The 17,505-nt window shown below is 43.7% G+C and overlaps 1 protein-coding gene across 4 annotated transcripts in view; it reads right to left on the reverse strand.

Annotated features, from left to right (window-relative positions):
- Positions 1-17,505, reverse strand: part of ATP9A (ATPase phospholipid transporting 9A (putative)) — a 100,463-nt gene that overhangs the window by 60,111 nt on the left and 22,847 nt on the right. For all 4 annotated transcript variants that reach the window (XM_083618450.1, XM_083618449.1, XM_083618447.1 and 1 more), the window contains exons 2-4: positions 10,959-11,103; positions 10,179-10,292; positions 4,725-4,833 (exon numbers count right to left, since the gene is read on the reverse strand). In XM_083618450.1, coding sequence (XP_083474576.1) covers positions 4,725-4,833; positions 10,179-10,292; positions 10,959-11,103 — 368 coding nt within the window. The remainder of the gene's footprint in view (positions 1-4,724; positions 4,834-10,178; positions 10,293-10,958; positions 11,104-17,505) is intronic.

Consider the following 17,505-nt stretch of genomic DNA (forward strand, 5'->3'; position numbering starts at 1 on the left):
TTTGTCGATATGCTACTGTGTCTTATGTTATGCTTTTGGTGTGGTTAGGTAAGGACATAGCTGGGGCCCCAAGGGGCTTGCAGGCACTTTGCAAACCTTGACAATCTTCTGATCCTCAGGACTTGAAAAAGGGGAACCTGCCAGAGCATGCAGCCCCTTCCTTCTTCCCCTCTGGCCATGCCACCATTAATCCTGGAAGTCTTCAATAAACCCTAGTTCCCCATGATAGCTGAACAAGGAAACTATGGGTTGCACCCAACCAGTGGCGTAGCGTGGGGGTGCGGGGGGGGGCCGGTCGCACCGGGCGCAACATCTGGGGGGGGGCGCGCTCGCACTCGCAGCTCTCTGCCCCTACCTGGCTCACTCACTCTCTCTCACTGCAGTGCTGGCTGTGCGAATCCGATCCGAGCCGCCAGGTCGCCGCCCACTGTGGAGGGGGTGGGTGCCAGGCGTGCGGTGCGGAGAGAGAGCGAGGGACTATCTGGGGGAGGGACAGTGCAGCGGCCGCCCAGTGCAGCGCTGAGCGCGGAGAGAACCACACCAGACCAGCCCAGGCAGCAGCAAGAAGAAGGTGGCAGCGGCGGCAGGTTAGGGGTTAGGCAAATTACTTGCCTTGCCCCGGGTGCTGACAACCCACGCTACGCCACTGCACCCAACATTAGTCCTACTCAGAGTAAACCTAGTGAAATTAGTAAGAATCACTAAATTAGATCTACTAATTTCAATGGTCCTACTCCCGAGTAAAACTTGGTTGTATACAAGGCTATGGTTACAAGGCATATTAAGCAGAGGGTTAAGACCCTGGCTTTTCTTTAACCATAGCTTCCCAGTTCCAATGCAATGGATGCTATGTGAAGACTTCCAGGGTTAATTGTGTTGAGAAGGGAAGAGAAAAGTGGCTTGTTTGTATCAGCATGTTTGTATCAGAGCTTATTAAACTGTGATAATCCAAACCATTATTATTATTATTATTATTATTATTATTATTATTATTATTATTATCCAAATTAGGCAAGCAACTATGTCATTCCAGTCTTGATTTCCAGCTATGCATACCAACTTTTTTAAAAAAGAGTCAACTGAGGTTCATGATGATCCAAGTGCCACAACTGCAACATAAAAATACTACGGAAGTGAAAATTTAATACATCCCATTAACGGCAGCACTGCGCCTTTACAGTATGAAAAGGTGGCACCAAGATAAAACTGATAATGCAACTGGTATTGCCAATTAGCTGTTTGCTTTTGGGTTCTTTATATAGACCTCTTTGACGTGATCCTTGACACTGCAAAGGTAGCTAGCACTAGCAATGGGGAATGCCTTCTTTATATAAAACTCTCAGCGGAGACATATCTGTGATGGCTCACTGCAGTCCTGAGCTCCTCAGTGACCGGGATGCATATCATTTGCAAACACAAAATCAAAACAAAACGTCCCCAGGAACAAATCAAAACATACCCAAGACAGTTTTCATCTGTTCTGGTACGCTTTTGGCTTTTAGGTGGCCTTGCGCTCTGTAACTTGCAAAAATAAGAGCACAAAAGGTTTGGGAAAATATTGTTTTTCGATACAGCTGGTAAATGCCAGTGATCTGTATCAAAGGAGCACTCTGCTGGCAGGAGGTCTCTTTCCATTTCATAGGGTGGGTTTTGGTTTTTTTATGTAGTTCTCCCTTACTACGCTCTGTAATCTTGAAAGGGGGTTGAGGGGGGGAAGCAAGAAAAGAAAAACAACTCTGGAATTTTAAATCAACAGCCTAGTGAGTATCAAAACAGAAATCTGGCCTGCAAATTTAATAGCAAAGTTGGGTTGATGGATGGATGAATAGGAAACCCGAATCTGATTTATACAGATGGTTTGAAACTATTTGCAAAGCTCCTCTTTGGTGCCTCAAAAGGTAGCAGTAAAACAAGTCGTAAAGATAACAAGCTGTGATTGCCCAATATGAAATTAAACGTAAAAGAAAGTTGTCAAATTTTCACAATACAATTACTTCTATTTCACCCTCTCCCATAACCAGCCCAGTAAACTGGAGGGAAATTTGAAAAGATTTGGGGCTGCACCCTACCCCAATTATACTTGCACCCTACCCTTTCTCCAGTTATGGTATTCCACTGCCCATCACAAGTTTAAAATCATAGTTTTGTGGAGTTGGAAAGGACCACGAGGGTCATGTAGTCCAACTCTCCCTGCTATGCAGGAATATTTTGCCCAACATGAGGCTCAAACCCACAACCTTGAGATTAAGAGTCTTATGCTCTACTGACTGAGCTATCCCAGGTCCAAGGCCACACCTCTGACTTCCCTCAAGCACAGTTTAGCACAGGGATGGGGAATCTCCATCATCCCTGACCATGGGCCACATTGGCTGGGGCTGATGGGAGCTGGGAGCCCAACAACATCCAGAGAGCCACAGGCTCCCCATCGCTGGCTTAGTATATCATCTGAATCTGACAAACTGCGGTTCAGCTTAATTACAGTTTATCACCAAAAAAGCCAACTTCAAACCATGGGTTATGAATCTGGCTCATTTGAAACAAGTCACAGTTAACCTCAGTTCAGGTTTCAGGTGAAAGACTAGAAAGACTAAACTATGTGACATCTAGTCATGGCCAGTGACCAACCCAAGGGGGGGGGGAAGTTCCAAAATTTTGCTTTCTCTCTCCTCCCACCCACCAACTGCTTATACGTAGAGTACACCTCTCCCTTCTAGCACATATTCCAAGCAGCTAGTTCACATCATTTCCTTCCCCACCCCCCACTCAAAATAGCAGCAGAACAATCAGATGCAAATAAATCCCTGAAACACCTGCTCCAGAAAAAAAGGTCATTGACCATGACTTTGAAAGAAGGGGCACCACATGAAAACAGGTACCAGTGTGGGTAATCTATAAAACTGGGACATCTTTTTCAATAAAGGACTGCAGGAGGAAAATCCATCCCTTAGAAATCTAGCATGAAAAACAGGCCAGACCTCTTTCATTTTCTTTTTAAGGATTCCTTGTTCTCGATTTATCTGCACCTCTGGGTTTTTTGTTGGTGTATGATGTCAAGAGAACGTGTCATTCAAAAATGATTTAATATGCCCAAATCTAGACCACCTTTTAATTCCCAGGATGTAAAAAGCACACTCCTATGGAATAATGCAAATATTGCTATGAGGGCTGTCAACTACCGTATTTTTCGCCCTATAGGACGCACTTTTTCCCCTCCAAAAATGAAGGGGAAATGTGTGTGCGTCCTATGGGGCGAATGCAGGCTTTCGCTGAAGCCTGGAGAGCGAGAGGGGTCGGTGCGCACCGACCCCTCTCGCTCTCCAGGCTTCAGGAAAGCCCCACCGCCAGCCCCACAAACTCGGGGGACAGCGGCAGGCGCAGCGCGCCTTTCCCGCTGTCCCCCGACTTGGTTAGAAGGCTGGTGGGGGGGAGAAGCCTGCTCCTCCCTGTCGCCAGCCCCGCAAACTCGGGGGACAGCGGGAGAGGCGCAGCGCGCCTTTCCCGCTGCCCCCCTGACTTGGTTAGAAGGCTGGCGGAGGGCTTCCCCCTCCTCCAGCCCCGCAAGCTCCCAGAGCGATGCCAAAGGTGCACGCAGCTTCGGCATGGCTCTTGGTCCCGTTCTGGGGGCTGGGGGAGGGGGAAGCTCGGGCTTCCCCCGCCCCAGCCCCGCACCTGGGGGGGGGGAAATATTTTTTTTCCCTTTATTCCACCCCCCCAAAAAAATCTAGGTGTGTCCTATGGGCCGGTGCGTCCTATAGGGCGAAAAATACGGTAATTGGAGATGCTTGAGACTTGCTTCTGGACAATAACAATGATGGGGATCCTGAAGTACATGAAATTCACAGAAGGGGATCTACCTCCAAAAGGCTTTTCTAAGTACCAGGGGCCCTTGCAAACAGCATGCATTACTTTGGGATGACTCATCCTATGTCCTATTACACTTATCACAAGAAAATTTACCCTTCCTCCTCCTCCTCCTCCTCTAGCTTTCCCCAACCCCAAATAACCCTATATATCTACAGGGTCCTCCAACTCTCCAGAGCAAATCTGGTCAGCATGCAGCTTGCAAGAGGGAGGAGAGGAAGGGAGAGTCCTGGTGCAGGAGTTTAAGCCCGTTCTGCTAGCGGACGCTCACAATGGGATTTCACCCAAGGAGCCTTACTTCTGAACAAACATGAATGGGATTAGGTTGCATGCCTAATTTGCAACACGCATTCCCATTCTGAAAAGATCCAAGTCAGGATTAGGATAGTCAACAAATTCAGACCACCTATCGCTTATAATCTATAAAATGGATGTGGCTGTAGCAGCCATCATCTCAAAAATATGAACTCCTTCGTATTCTTCCCTTCAATGCAACATACGCCATAATTATTCTGAGTAACTGGCCAGATCCCAATATGCACTGAATATTCATTCTCTGTGGAAGGTTCCCATTCCCTGAGAACTTATTGCCCAATTGTAGCTGGAAATTTATCTGTTCTGTCATCAGGAGTCTCTGATGCTCTGCCAGGGCCAGATGAAACAGAGGGGACTTGCTAAGCCGTGTGCCTGTATGCGTGGCAACCTCCCCCCCCCCACTCCACAGTCAAACCCCACCCCCCTTTCAGAAACTTTGCTCCTCCAATTGTCAGCAACATTTGATTGAGTTGCAACTCCCTGCTGTTCGGGCAGTCAGCTAAGGGACTCTGCAAGCAGATGTAGAAAGCTGGAGCCAAATAGCTGACCTCTCGCTGTGAGCTTGCTGTAGATCTGCGAGTTCACTTCCTTGTCACGCATGTAGCACCGGATCTCTTCCACAGCCTCACGGATGATGGTAACGGCGAGGACAAAGCCCTAGGAGAGAGCGGGAGGGAGAGGGGTCATTGAAAATGTGTGGATAAAAGCCCAAGGAACTACTCCGTGCATGGAAATCCACTGAATGTCGGGAATACATTCTGGAGTGTGCAGCCTACCAGATGATATACGGTGACACTTTTCATTAAAATTGTCAGACTCTATAGAGAAAACTAAGCATTGAGCTGTGTCTTCATTTCAAAAGGAACTCCACAAAACCTTAAAGCTAAACGTTATTCGTGTTTTAAGTACTTGGGCAGCTCCAGAGGACCTGTTTGTTTATTTATTGAGCATCTATCCTGATCTGCTTGCACAACGTTTATGAGGATATTAAACTATACGACAATGAGCACTCATATTGCCTTATTCCTGATTTGGTTGTGGAGTGTTTATACATCTTTCCATTAGCCATTTGTTCATTACACACTTTTCAGGTCAGTTCTCTGCCATGTTCCTATGTGCAAAAAGGGTGTAGATTTTATGTATCCATAAGCTGACTGCACATTTATAAACTGAATGTTTTGGTAATCATTTGTCATGAAAGGTTGAATGATAGCTACCAGGACTAAGGACCACTTGGTTATATATTTAGATAATCCACCCTGAGATTCTTAGCACTCAATGTATGTTAAACTCCTTGATGTCCTTCATTGGCCGGTGAAGACTATTTTATTCCAGCATGTTTTTGGCAACAGACTAGTTTTAAGGAAAGGACTTTCTATAGTGCTGTGCTGTTTTTACTATCTGCATTTTAATAGATTTGTTTTTGTATTCTATTTTTTATGTAATTTTATATTGTTTTAATTCTATTACAGTTTAATTGCTTTTTAGTTACTTTATATGTTTTAAAGCTTTCTGCATTTTAACCTTATTGTTTTAATTTCTGTAAGTTGCCTTGAGTCCCAGTCTAGGGAAAAGGCAGGATAAATAAATATTATAATAACAACACAAACATATAATTATTTAACGTATTATCTTTTTGTACTACGTTTATTCAATAACTTTTTTCTTTTAGTCTGTTTCTTTTTAAGAATCGCATTTGTTATATGAGGGTGACAGAGTGCTTTAATCCACTGACATTGCAAAAAACCTAAATTTCCAGAGTAACACACCCTCCAACATTTCTCTGATGAAAATAGGGACATCCCATTCCATAATGATAATTTTACTATTTATACCCTACACCCCTTACTGGGTTCTGCAGCCACTCTGGGCAGCTTCCAACATATATCAAAACATAATAAAACATTAAACATGTAAAAAAAAAAACACCCTTCCCTATTCAGGATTGCCTTCAGACGGCTCGAGAGTCAGATAATTCCATACCCTTCAACATTTCTCCAGTGAAAATATAGACATCCTAAGGAAAAGTGGGACATTCCAGGATCAAATCAGAAACCTTCTAAAAATTGGAGGGTCTGGCATAAGCATTCGAATCCCTCCTGCAAAATACTGACAGTCTGGAGCAGAGGCAGGCAACCTAAGGCCAGGGGGCTGGATATGGCCCAATTGCCTGCTTAATCCGGCCCACGGACAGTCCAGGAATCAGCATGTTTTTACATGAGTAGAATGTGTCCTTTTATTTAAAATGCATCTCTGGGTTATTTGTGGGGCATAGGAATTCATTCAATTTTATTTTTCCCCCAAAATATAGTCTGGGCTACCACATGGTGTGAGGGACGGTGGACCGGCCCACGGCTGAAAAACGTTGCTGACCCCTGGTCTGGAGGCATTCCTTGTTTTGTTTTGTTTTTTAAAAAACCCAGTGCACAACAATATCCAAAAGAACTTTCTCAATGCTGACACACAAGTCACTTAATATTGCTTTTCCTTACCTGTGTCATGGAATTATAATTTGTTACTTAAATGCAATTAAGCCCTACCCACCTGCCACAAAGCCTCCTCAAAGAAAACTAATCTGTCTGGCTAATTTCAGGGCATCCCTTGCAAAACTTCTCATGAACATTAATTCAGAAGTGCATTGCTACATGCCCTCAAGGCTTGGGGACGCTTTGCAAAGAGATGCAAATCCTGCTGAGGGGATACAAGACAGCTGCACAAATTTGGAATCACTGCATGAAGCCAGCCCTAAGGGGGTTTCATTATTTCTCCTTTGAGGGTACCAAGTTGTCATGGCATGCATGTGCCCCCCTCACCCCCCAAAAAGATGGAAATCTCCTCTGGCACTTATAGACTTTATATACCATGGCTTCTGAATGTTTTGCAGACTATTGTTTTTAATTAGCATTCTGATAAAGAGTCCAAAAACATAGCTCGTTATTGCTACAGGCAACACACACACAAAGTGATAAGCCGCTGTGATGTATTCTTATGATACAGCAGTATATATTTTTTATAAATCATCTAGATGCATTTGGCAATCAAGGATTTCAAATAATCACTCCTCCCCCCCCCCAAAAAACCCCTTCATGTTCTGCCTCACTAAGCCATCCCAAGTTGCTATTCTATACCAAAATGGTTGCATTAGCAGCCTGCAATGAACAAAAGGCCTTTTATATATAGCCCTGGCCGCTCACATGCTGAATTTCAATGGTTCGTGTGATGTGGGGCAAATCACAATGGCCTTATAGGTTTGCAAGCCAGCCTTGCAAAAACTAGCCTCTAACTCTCCGCTTTTCTTTCCCAAGCCATAACAAATGAAACAGTGCAGCTACAGGCAAGCACCCGATTGTTGACACAATGGCATATATAAAATGAGGCCGCAGAATTCGGGATCACAAGAATCTCCGCTTTTGTTTAAACGGGTTCAAGTTTCTTGTCCTCGCAGCTGTAGAGGTATGCTTGAGAGGGTGCAGGCAAAGTCTGCTGAAATCTCAGAAAGCTCGTGGCTGGGGGCTTCCAGTAGCTACCTTGAATTTGTTTCCTGCCCTTCTCAATAACTAGCAAACCCAACAACGTGCAAAGGAGTTAAAATAAAAGGATGGTGCAAAACAAGACAATTTGGAAAACCAATTAATTAATTGCTCTAACAGGTTTCAGGGAGGTGCAATTCAGACAAAGACACCACACTGTTCCAATCAAATTTAAAGCTACCCTCCTTGGCTTAAAATAAAAATAAAACCTTCGGGAAAACCACACAGATTTGCCGCACAGCAACCCAGTCTGAACATTATATTAAGTAATATTAAAAACAAAAGCAAACAATGGTTTAATGTGAACAAGTTCCCATGGACAGAGCCTAGTTTGTCATGACATTTAAATCCAGACTTGGTGGTTTGTTTCATATATAATATATAATAATTTAATATTTATACCCCGCCCATCTGGCTCGGTTTGCCCAGCCACTCTGGGCAGTTTCCAACAAAGTATTAAAATACAGTGGTCTGTTAAACATTAAAGGCTTCCCTAAACAGGGCTGCCTTCAGGTGTCTTCCAAGCGTCTGGTAGTTGTTCTTCTCTTTGGCATCTGGTGGGAGGGTGTTCCACAGGGCGGGTGCCACTACCGAGAAGGACCTCTGCCTGGTTCCCTGTAATTTGGCTTTTCGCAGTGAGGGAACCGCCAGAAGGCCCTCGGCGCTGGACCTCAGTGTCTGGGCAGAACAATGGGGGTGGAGATGCTCCTTCAGGTATACTGGACCAAGGCCGCTTAGGGCTTTAAAGGTCAGCACCAACACTTTGAATTGTGCTCGGAATCTTTCTGGGAAGATGCCCTGGGTTGACATCTTCACTGAGTTATCAACTTTGACCCCACAGTTTTGTTCATGGTTAGTGACCACCAGTTCAGACCGCCATGGGCATATATACGACGTTAGGATTTTTAAATATTTTTTTTCACTGGCTTTACACATGCTTACATTGAATTGCATTTGCCATTTCACTACCCATTCATCCAGTTTGGACTCCTTTTGGAGCTCCTTGAAATCCCACTTTATTCTAGTCGCCTTGAATGATTTGGCATCATCCACAAACCTGGCTACCATACTGCTCACCCCGAGCTCTAGATCATTTGGTTTAATATGGTGTACAAGCTTAATTCTGAACCCAACATACAAGATGTCTGAAACACTAGCCAAATAATATACAGGTGAAACTCGGAAAATTAGACTATCGTGGAAAAGCTCATTTATTTCAGTAATTCAACTTAAAAGGTGAAACTAATATATGAGATAGACTCATGACATGCAAAGCGAGATATGCCAAGCCTTTATTTGTTATAATTGTGATGATCATGGAGCACAGCTGATGAAAGCCCCAAATTAACAATCCCAGAAAATTAGAATATTAAATGAAATTAGCAAAACAAGGACTGCAAATAGAATAATATTGGACCTCTGAGAAGTAGAAGAATGCATATGTACTCAGTGCTTGGTTTGGGCCCCTTTTGCATCAATTACTGCCTCAATGCGGCATCACATGGATGCTATCAGCCTGTGGCACTGCTGAGGTGTTATGGAAGACCAGAATGCTTCAATAGCAGCCTTCAGCTCTTCTGCATTGCTCGGTCTCATGTCTCTCATCTGTCTCTTCGCAATGCCCCATAGATTCTCTATGGGGTTCAGGTCAGGCGAGTTTGCTGGCCAATCAAGCACAGTAATCCCATGGGCATTGAACCAGGTTTTGGTACTTTTGGCAGTGTGGGCAGGTGCCAAGGTCCTGCTAGAAAATGAAGTCAGCATCCCCATAAAGCTCGTCTGAGGGGAAAAAGCATGATGTGCTCCAAAATCTCCTGGTAGACCCTGGACTCAATGAAGCACAGTGGGCCAACACCAGCTGATGACATGGCTTCCCAAATCAACACAGACTGTGGAAACTTCACACTGGACTTCAAGCATCTGGCATTGTGTGCCTCCCCATTCTTCCTCCCGCCTCTGGGTCCCTGGTTTCCAAATGAGATGCAAAAGCTGCTCTCATCAGAAAAGATATTTGGGGAGCCATGTCACCTTTTAAGTTGAATTACTGAAATAAATGAACTTTTCCACGATATTCTAATTTTCCGAGTTTCACCTGTATAGTTAATTGCTGCAGGAATAACTGGTGGAACGTTCGCATGATGTCTTACTCTTCCCAGGGTTAACCCAAGGGAATCTCCCTTAGCTGTACTCCTAGAATGGCTGATTTATGGGATAAATTACCTTTTTGGATCAAATATCCCTCGTGCATTTCCTTAGACCTCTGAAGGTCCCAATTTTGAATAGCAAACCTTTATTAAATCACTTTCGGCAGCTACAATTCCCAAACACATAAAGGACAGGCTTCATAAAACAAGCTAACAAAAACCATTTTAAGTTACGGCACCACTTGGATCTCTGAGATAAGGTAACAAAGGACATCTTGTATTCAAACACTGAAACTTTTCTTGAATAAATAAACTCGATACTACCTACCAAAGGAACCCAATACGTGTAAAGAGCACCGAGCCTCATTTCAGGAACAAATTGAGAACAGGCCAGAAACAAGAAGTAGAGGTTGAAGAAGTACTTGAATTGGTTGAACAGCACCTAAGAAAGAGAGTGAGGAACAAGAAAGGCATTTGTAGCAGCACATCTAAGGTTAACACGGCTCACCATGGAAATGTTTAAGACAGCTTTTCGCAACCCGGTGCCCTCCCAAAGTTCTGGACTACAAATCCCATCAACTGGATGGCGCTGATGGGAGTTGTAGTTCAAAATATTTTGAGGATACCAAGTTGAAGGCTGTTCCAAGGCATCTAGCTAACCAGGAAAGCTTTAAGAAAAAAATGCAAACTCCAACACATTCAAGATATGGAGTCAACTGTGGCTCCCCCATCTATTTTTCCCATTATAGCACAGTTTAAATGCTGCATCTATATGGAAAGGACAGTGTGTCCATTGATACATATATCACATGGAAAGAGGACTAAAATGGGAAAAGTCCCAATTTCAGCCCCTTCTCTTCACTCCATTCAGTTGCATTGGACTGGGAAATTCTTCAGCGACTTCTTCACTATTGCAGGCAACAGGATGGCTTATTTGGGCACAGACAGGGAGAAGTAAAATTAAGCTTCACTTAAATGCAGAAGAGTAGATTGAGCCAATCCAGGTTACAGCTGCCTTAATTGCCCACTCCAAATAAACCACTGGCACTCAACACTCAAATATCAATAGAAGAGGAAGGCACATGGCTTTTCAACATGGCATACATACCCCTGGCAGGAAAGTGAAAAAGTTGTACTTCTGGTTGTTGATCACATTGCGTGGGTATCGCTGGTCCCTCTTTTCTGGATGGCCAAGCCAAACCGTTCGAGGCCTTGGGTCTCTTCTTCCACAACATCTTAGGCACTCGCAACATCTGTAGGAGGTGGGGGAAGTATTTAAAACGTATTGCATTGAGGACAGCTATCATAAGAGCCCTGTTGGATCACTCCTTGGGCCCATACAGTCTAGGATTTCATTTTCAACAATGTTCAGCCAGGAAGCCCACAGGATGCCAAGAAGACAATGACCTTTTCCAGGAGTGGTCAGTACGATGGATGTTGTTGCAACTTAATCGGAAAGGGCAGGCTGAGTCATACTGACGAAGGCTGCATTCACACCATATAGCTAAAGCACTATGATATCACTTTAAATACTCATGGCTTTCCCCAAAGAACTCTGGGAGCTGTAGTCTGGTTAAGTGTGCGGAGAATTGTTCGGCGATTCCTATTCCACTCACAGAGCTACAGTTTACAAAGCTGTTCAACAATCAATTCCTCTTCCCAGGCAACTCTGGAAGTTGTCTCATAGCCTTAATTCAAATGCTTCTTTCTGAGCTGAGCACTCCATTATTTATTCTAACTCCTGCCTTCCCAACCCAGCACCAACCATATGTTTCAAACAGTGTTAGATACATAAGATAGGCACCAAATGGCTCCTAAACTAGGGTTACTGTCGCCAAAACAGAATGTCTAGTTGCCATTTTGGGGTCGGATGGCTCAAAAGTCGCATTTTTCAATGCAACTTTGGGGCTCCTGAAATTCTCTCTGATTGTGCAGATAAAATATCACAGATAGAATTCTACAAGATGTGTTGTTAGTGTGTGAAAAGAGGCAAGATCCAAGGATCCCCAGGCATGTACCTCCAGATGGTGGAGACATCAGGCACCATGCTGGCGCCCGGACATCTTCACTTGGTCATAAGTGGCCAAGAGGCAGGTGCAAAATGCACCTGGTGAATTTTGAGTACTGCTTTGAAACGTATCATGAACATATCCTTGTATGTAGTGCCATACATGCAAAGGTCCATGAACAAGAGCACTAATCAAACACTAGCATTAAAGAACAATAGAACCGGACCCTTGGACCCCACATCCTAAATCCACATGCAAATCCTGCATTGTGACAAAGCAGGAACTCTTCTTTCCACGCCATGTTAAGATGATGGCACAGAGAGGTCAGCCTCATAAAGGAAGTGTGGCCCCATAACAGTTCTCTGAAAAGAGGAAAAGGAGACATGAAATGGATAGGGCCTCAGGGCTCCAGCCATTAAAGTTTGTACCCTCTGAGAGCCATCCAGAGTGGCTGGGGCAACCCAGTCAGATGGATGGGATACAAATAATAAAATTATCACTATGAAAACTTGCTTAAACAACAAATAAACCCTAAAACCACACACAGCCAAGATTGTTACACCAGTACAGTATGATCACAGAATATACTTTGCTCCCAATTACCAGAATATAGACAGTTACAGACAGGGTATAGACAATCAAATGTCGGGGGTCTGCTATTACCATAACTGAAATACATACCCTCCAACATTTCTCCGGTGAAAATAAGGACGGCCCATTCCATAATGATAATTTTACTATTTATACCCCACACATCTTACTGGTTTGCCCCAGGCACTCTGGGCAGCTTCCAACATACATAAAAAATAAGAAAACATTGAACATTTTTTTTAAAAAACCACTTCCCTATACAGGATTGCCTTCAGAAGGCTCAGGGATTGGATAACTCCATACCCTCCAACATTTCTCCAATGAAAATAGGGACATCCTAAGGAAAAGTGGGACATTCTGGGATAAAATCAGAAACTGGGACAGTTTCTAAAAATCAGGGACATCCCTGGAAAATAGGGACACTTGGAGGGTCTGGAAATACAGTCACACAACTGTGAAAAATGAACTTGATGCAGAGCATGTAAGCCACACCCTAGCCTCCCCATGTGATCCTGAAGGAACAAGCACACTTCAGCATTCATCCAGGAATTCACCTGAACTTAGCTCTTAGGCAAATTCTCTCCATTCCTTCAAAGCCTTCACTGCCTAGTAATCCCAGAAGAGGACTAAACTACTGATAAGCACGGAAAGCAGCTGCTTAGTTTTTGGGTTTTTAAAACGTAATTAGCTGCTTGCTTCTCCTCTTAAATACCCTGCATCCAATCAGAGACTACCTTCCTGGTTGTTAATCAGGTGCCAGAAATTGCCAATGGCCATATCCAACCACTCTTTGAGCAAAGGCTGATTAAATGTTTGTTCCTGTGTGTCTGTGTTGAGAGGTATTTGTTTAGCCCCATTGCCTTAAGATTTCAGTCCTAAACACACTATTTAGGGAGAAAGCCCCACTGCAATTGGGGAGACACTTTTCTAAAAAAACATGCTTGGGATTCCACTAGATTCCACTGTCTCTATTAGGGTTGTCAGTTTTTCCCCTGGCCTCTGTAGCAGGGTCTGTTTAATCACAGACATCAGCATCTGATCTTAATCTGCACATTGTGAAAAATCCCAGGTTGATTTCTGGAGCTGAAATTGATGAAAAAGGCATAAGTGATGGTGAGGTGCTTTTTTAAACCTGATCAGATTGGCAACTGTAGTTCCTGTCTGCCTGCAGTAGCTGTTTCCTCAGTTCTGAATAAGAATGCTACCCATTTAACCCAGTGTTAAATAAGCACAGGCTTATTTCTCCATCTTTTCGGAAAGCTCCTACGTCCTCCAGAGTAGAAAGCAGAGCAACAATGGGAACCTTTGACCCACAAGTTGCTGCTGAACTACAACACCCATCAGCCCCACCAATCATGGCCAATGGCCAGGGGTGATAGGAGTTGTTGTTCAGCAACTGGACAATGGGAGTTGTAGTTCAGCAACTCCCATGATGGGAGCCCCAAACATTCCCCACATTAGAGTGTTTGGGTCAGACTTTCTCAACATGCGGGTCCCCAGATGTTGTTGAACTACAACTCCCATCACCCCTACCTAGCAAGGGCAGAGCTCAGGGATGATGGGAGTTGTAGTCCAACAACATCTGAGGACCCACAGGTTGAGAACCGCTGGTTTGGGTTGAATCCCTACTCAGCCTGGCAGAGGCTCCGGATATTTCAGACCGGGGTCTCCCTGAGCCCTACCTGGAGATGCCAAGCATGGGCATAGCCAGGATTTATGTTGTGGAGGGACAGGACACCCACCTGCCCTCATCCTCTGTCTGGCTCTGTCTAGCAGATTCAGAACAAAATGTCTCAACGACAGTCGGGATACCAGTTGTGTAGCTAGAATGCATCCATGTGACCTCAGTGAGCATTTCGATTTCAAATATTCCAATTGTTTTCTACTTTTAGTTAAGTGTTTTTATTTATTTACTTGATTGGAGGGGGGAGCTGCCCCCTTCCCAAACCCGCTGGCTATAGCCCATGATGCCAAGGATCAAATCTGGGATTTTCTGCATGCAAGTAAGCTCCTGCCAACCTAGCAGTTCGAAAGCACATCAAACTGCAAGTAGAAAAATAGGTACTGCTCTGGCGGGAAGATAAACGGCGTTTACGTGCGCTGCTCTGGTTCGCCAGAAGTGCTTAGTCATGCTGGCCACATGACCCAGAAGCTGTACGCTGGCTCCTTCGGCCAATAAAGCGAGATGAGTGCCGCAACCCCAGAGTAGGCCACGACTGGACCTAATGGTCAGGGGTCCCTTTACCTTTAAGATGCTCTACATCTCAGCTACAAGCCTTCCCTTATTGAATGGTTGTCAGATACAGTGGTACCTCGGGTTACATATGCTTCAGGTTACATACACTTCAGGTTACAGACTCTGCTAACCCAGAAATAGTGCTTCAGGTTGAGCACTTTGCTTCAGGATGAGAACAGAAATCGTGCTCCAGCGGCGCGGCAGCAGTAGGAGGCTCCATTATCTAAAGTGGTGCTTCAGGTTAAGAACAGTTTGAGGTTATGTACGGACCTCCGGAACGAATTAAGTACTTAACCTGAGGTACCACTATACTGGGTTCTGGATGTTAACCCTGATTCTATTAATCTTGCTGTGGCCAGAAGTTAAAGGCTGCAGTTCCAAACCACCTTCCCCAGTCTTAAGGACACAAGCAAAGCACATGTGCTTAACGCTCAGGGCTCCACCCTTCTTTTTACAATGCTTTGCTCACATAGGCTGCAGGGTATTATTGCAACACAGGTGAAGCTTGGGAAGGCAATAAAAACTTTTCTTTATCAACAGATATATTGAACTCCTCACATCACCACTTGGATGAGCCCAGCAAAGAGATTCTTATTTCATAAGAGACCTAAGGGAAACTCTCATCAACAGCCTGTTCTGATACTTTTTGCCTCAGCCCAAAGAATAGCACCCTGTTCTGTCCAGAACTTTATCCTCTCCCACATTTTAATTTCCATTCTTGTCCTTAACTCTCCCATCCTGAGAAGGAATTCAGCCATTTGCACACTGCAAAATTGGGAATAAGCCCCGTGGAATTCCTTGGGGCTTACTTCTGAGTAGACATGCATAGGATTGTAGAGTACATTTTGTTTTATCAGATGAACACAGCAAGCCACTGGTCTGGCTGATCCATCTGGGCCTTATGGAAGCTGCTCTGAACACTTTCAAAAAGTGACCTGGAAATTAAATGATAAAGTTTTAACTGAACTGCCAGAGCAACTTTCTATGCTGTAACTTGGGTTCACAGTCACTGCTTATTTGATCTGAATACGATTGTTAAGTACGGATCTGTATACAATCTCAGAGTATGCAGTTGCACTTTGACATGAAGCAACTGCCTTCAGTCAACACTGCCCTTTTAAAATGTAGGTTTAATATAACCCTTGCGATGTGTAGACGATATAAAATGAAAAACTGCAAAATGGATTTAATTTTTACATAACCCAAAACCGAGATGGAGGGAAGTCAACCGTTATTTGTTGTTAATTAATGTTTGTCTTCTGGTTTGTTCATGTGTTTTGTTTTGGTTGATGTTTTCTTTTTTCTTTGGTGTGTGTTGTTTATTTTTCTTTTTCTTTTTTTGTTGTTTGGTTATAGAAAATGAATAAAAAGAAGTTTTAAAAAAATAAAATAAAATGTGGGGTTTTTGGGGGGGGTATTGGGTTGTTGTTTGTATTTTGATTATATATTTTGTGGTTTTATATTTTTGATTTTATTCTGTGAACCGCCCTGAGGCCTCTGGGTATAGGGCGGTATATAAATTCAATAACTAATAATACGTAAATAATAATAATAATTAATAAATAAAAAACCATAGCGTACTCTGCAGCACCCTTACAGCACATGCAGTTTAATGATTGAAACAAATCTCTTCTGTAATGGGCTGGTTTTGCAAAGGCTTGGGATACAGAGCAATGAAGCGAAACTCTCAAGCAGTTCATGTCTGAGGCTTAATTGCATTTTGTTTAACTTGCCAAAGCTGTAAGATCCAGAAAGTGGTAGGCTGAGGCACCTCCCCTTGATCGTAAAGTCAATGTTCCCTGTCACTCTCGTCACATCAATCACGATGAAAGTAAAAACAAATAAAACTAGAGCTGGAAAATGGAAGCAAATCCCTCATATAACTTTTGCCTGAGTAAATATATGTAGGGCTGGCTGCATGGCTGTAATCCTACATATGCTTACTTGGGAGTAAACATGCATAGGGTCAGGCTACAATGCTGCTAGCCCAAGAAGGAAGTTTCATTTGACTACAAGAAACTTACTGTGAATGCATGTGTGCAGGAACCAGTTGCAGGGTTTTGTTTTTAAATACAAGTGTGCAATCCTGAGCACAGAAGGCTTCAATCCTATCACACTTTGGAGGAAATTAAAATAAGTAGAACTAACTTCCAAGATAACAAAGATAGGATCAGACTGTAAGACTGCAGTCCTACACAGACTAACAGTGTCGTCCTCCAGATTCAGGTAGGTAGCCATGTTGGTCTGACGCAGTGAAAATAAATTTAAAAAATTGTCCAGTAGCACCTTAGAGACCAACTAAGTTCATTCTGGGTATAAGCTTCCGTGTGCATTTGGGTATCTGAAGAAGTGTGCATGCACACGAAAGCTTATACCCAGAACAAACTTAGTTGGTCTCTAAGGTGCTACTGGACATTTAAAATAAATAAATATATTGTGTAGTCCTCCATATGTCCCATGTCAATGGGAATAGTGGGTAGAAGAATGCAGTCTTACCATGCAATCCTATGCATGTCTTCTCAGAAGTAAGATTTTCTTTGTTCACCTAGGTGTGTAAGTCTGCACCCTGAGCCTATTGATTTTTTAACTTGTCTAAGGCTGCATAGGATCGGGTTGTTAGGAAAAGGTAGCCTATTGAGCATCCCTAACTTCAGCTCTTTCCTTAAGAATGGATATCCATTCTGAAGGAAATCAGCCCTGAGTGCTCACTGGAAGGACAGATCCTGAAGCTGAGGCTCCAATACTTTGGCCACCTCATGAGAAGAGAAGACTCCCTGGAAAAAAACCCTGATGTTGGGAAAGATGGAGGGCACAAGGAG

The sequence above is a fragment of the Podarcis filfolensis genome (assembly GCF_964270895.1).
Source record: "Podarcis filfolensis genome assembly, chromosome: 6".
Classification (NCBI taxonomy): Eukaryota; Metazoa; Chordata; class Lepidosauria; order Squamata; family Lacertidae; genus Podarcis; species Podarcis filfolensis.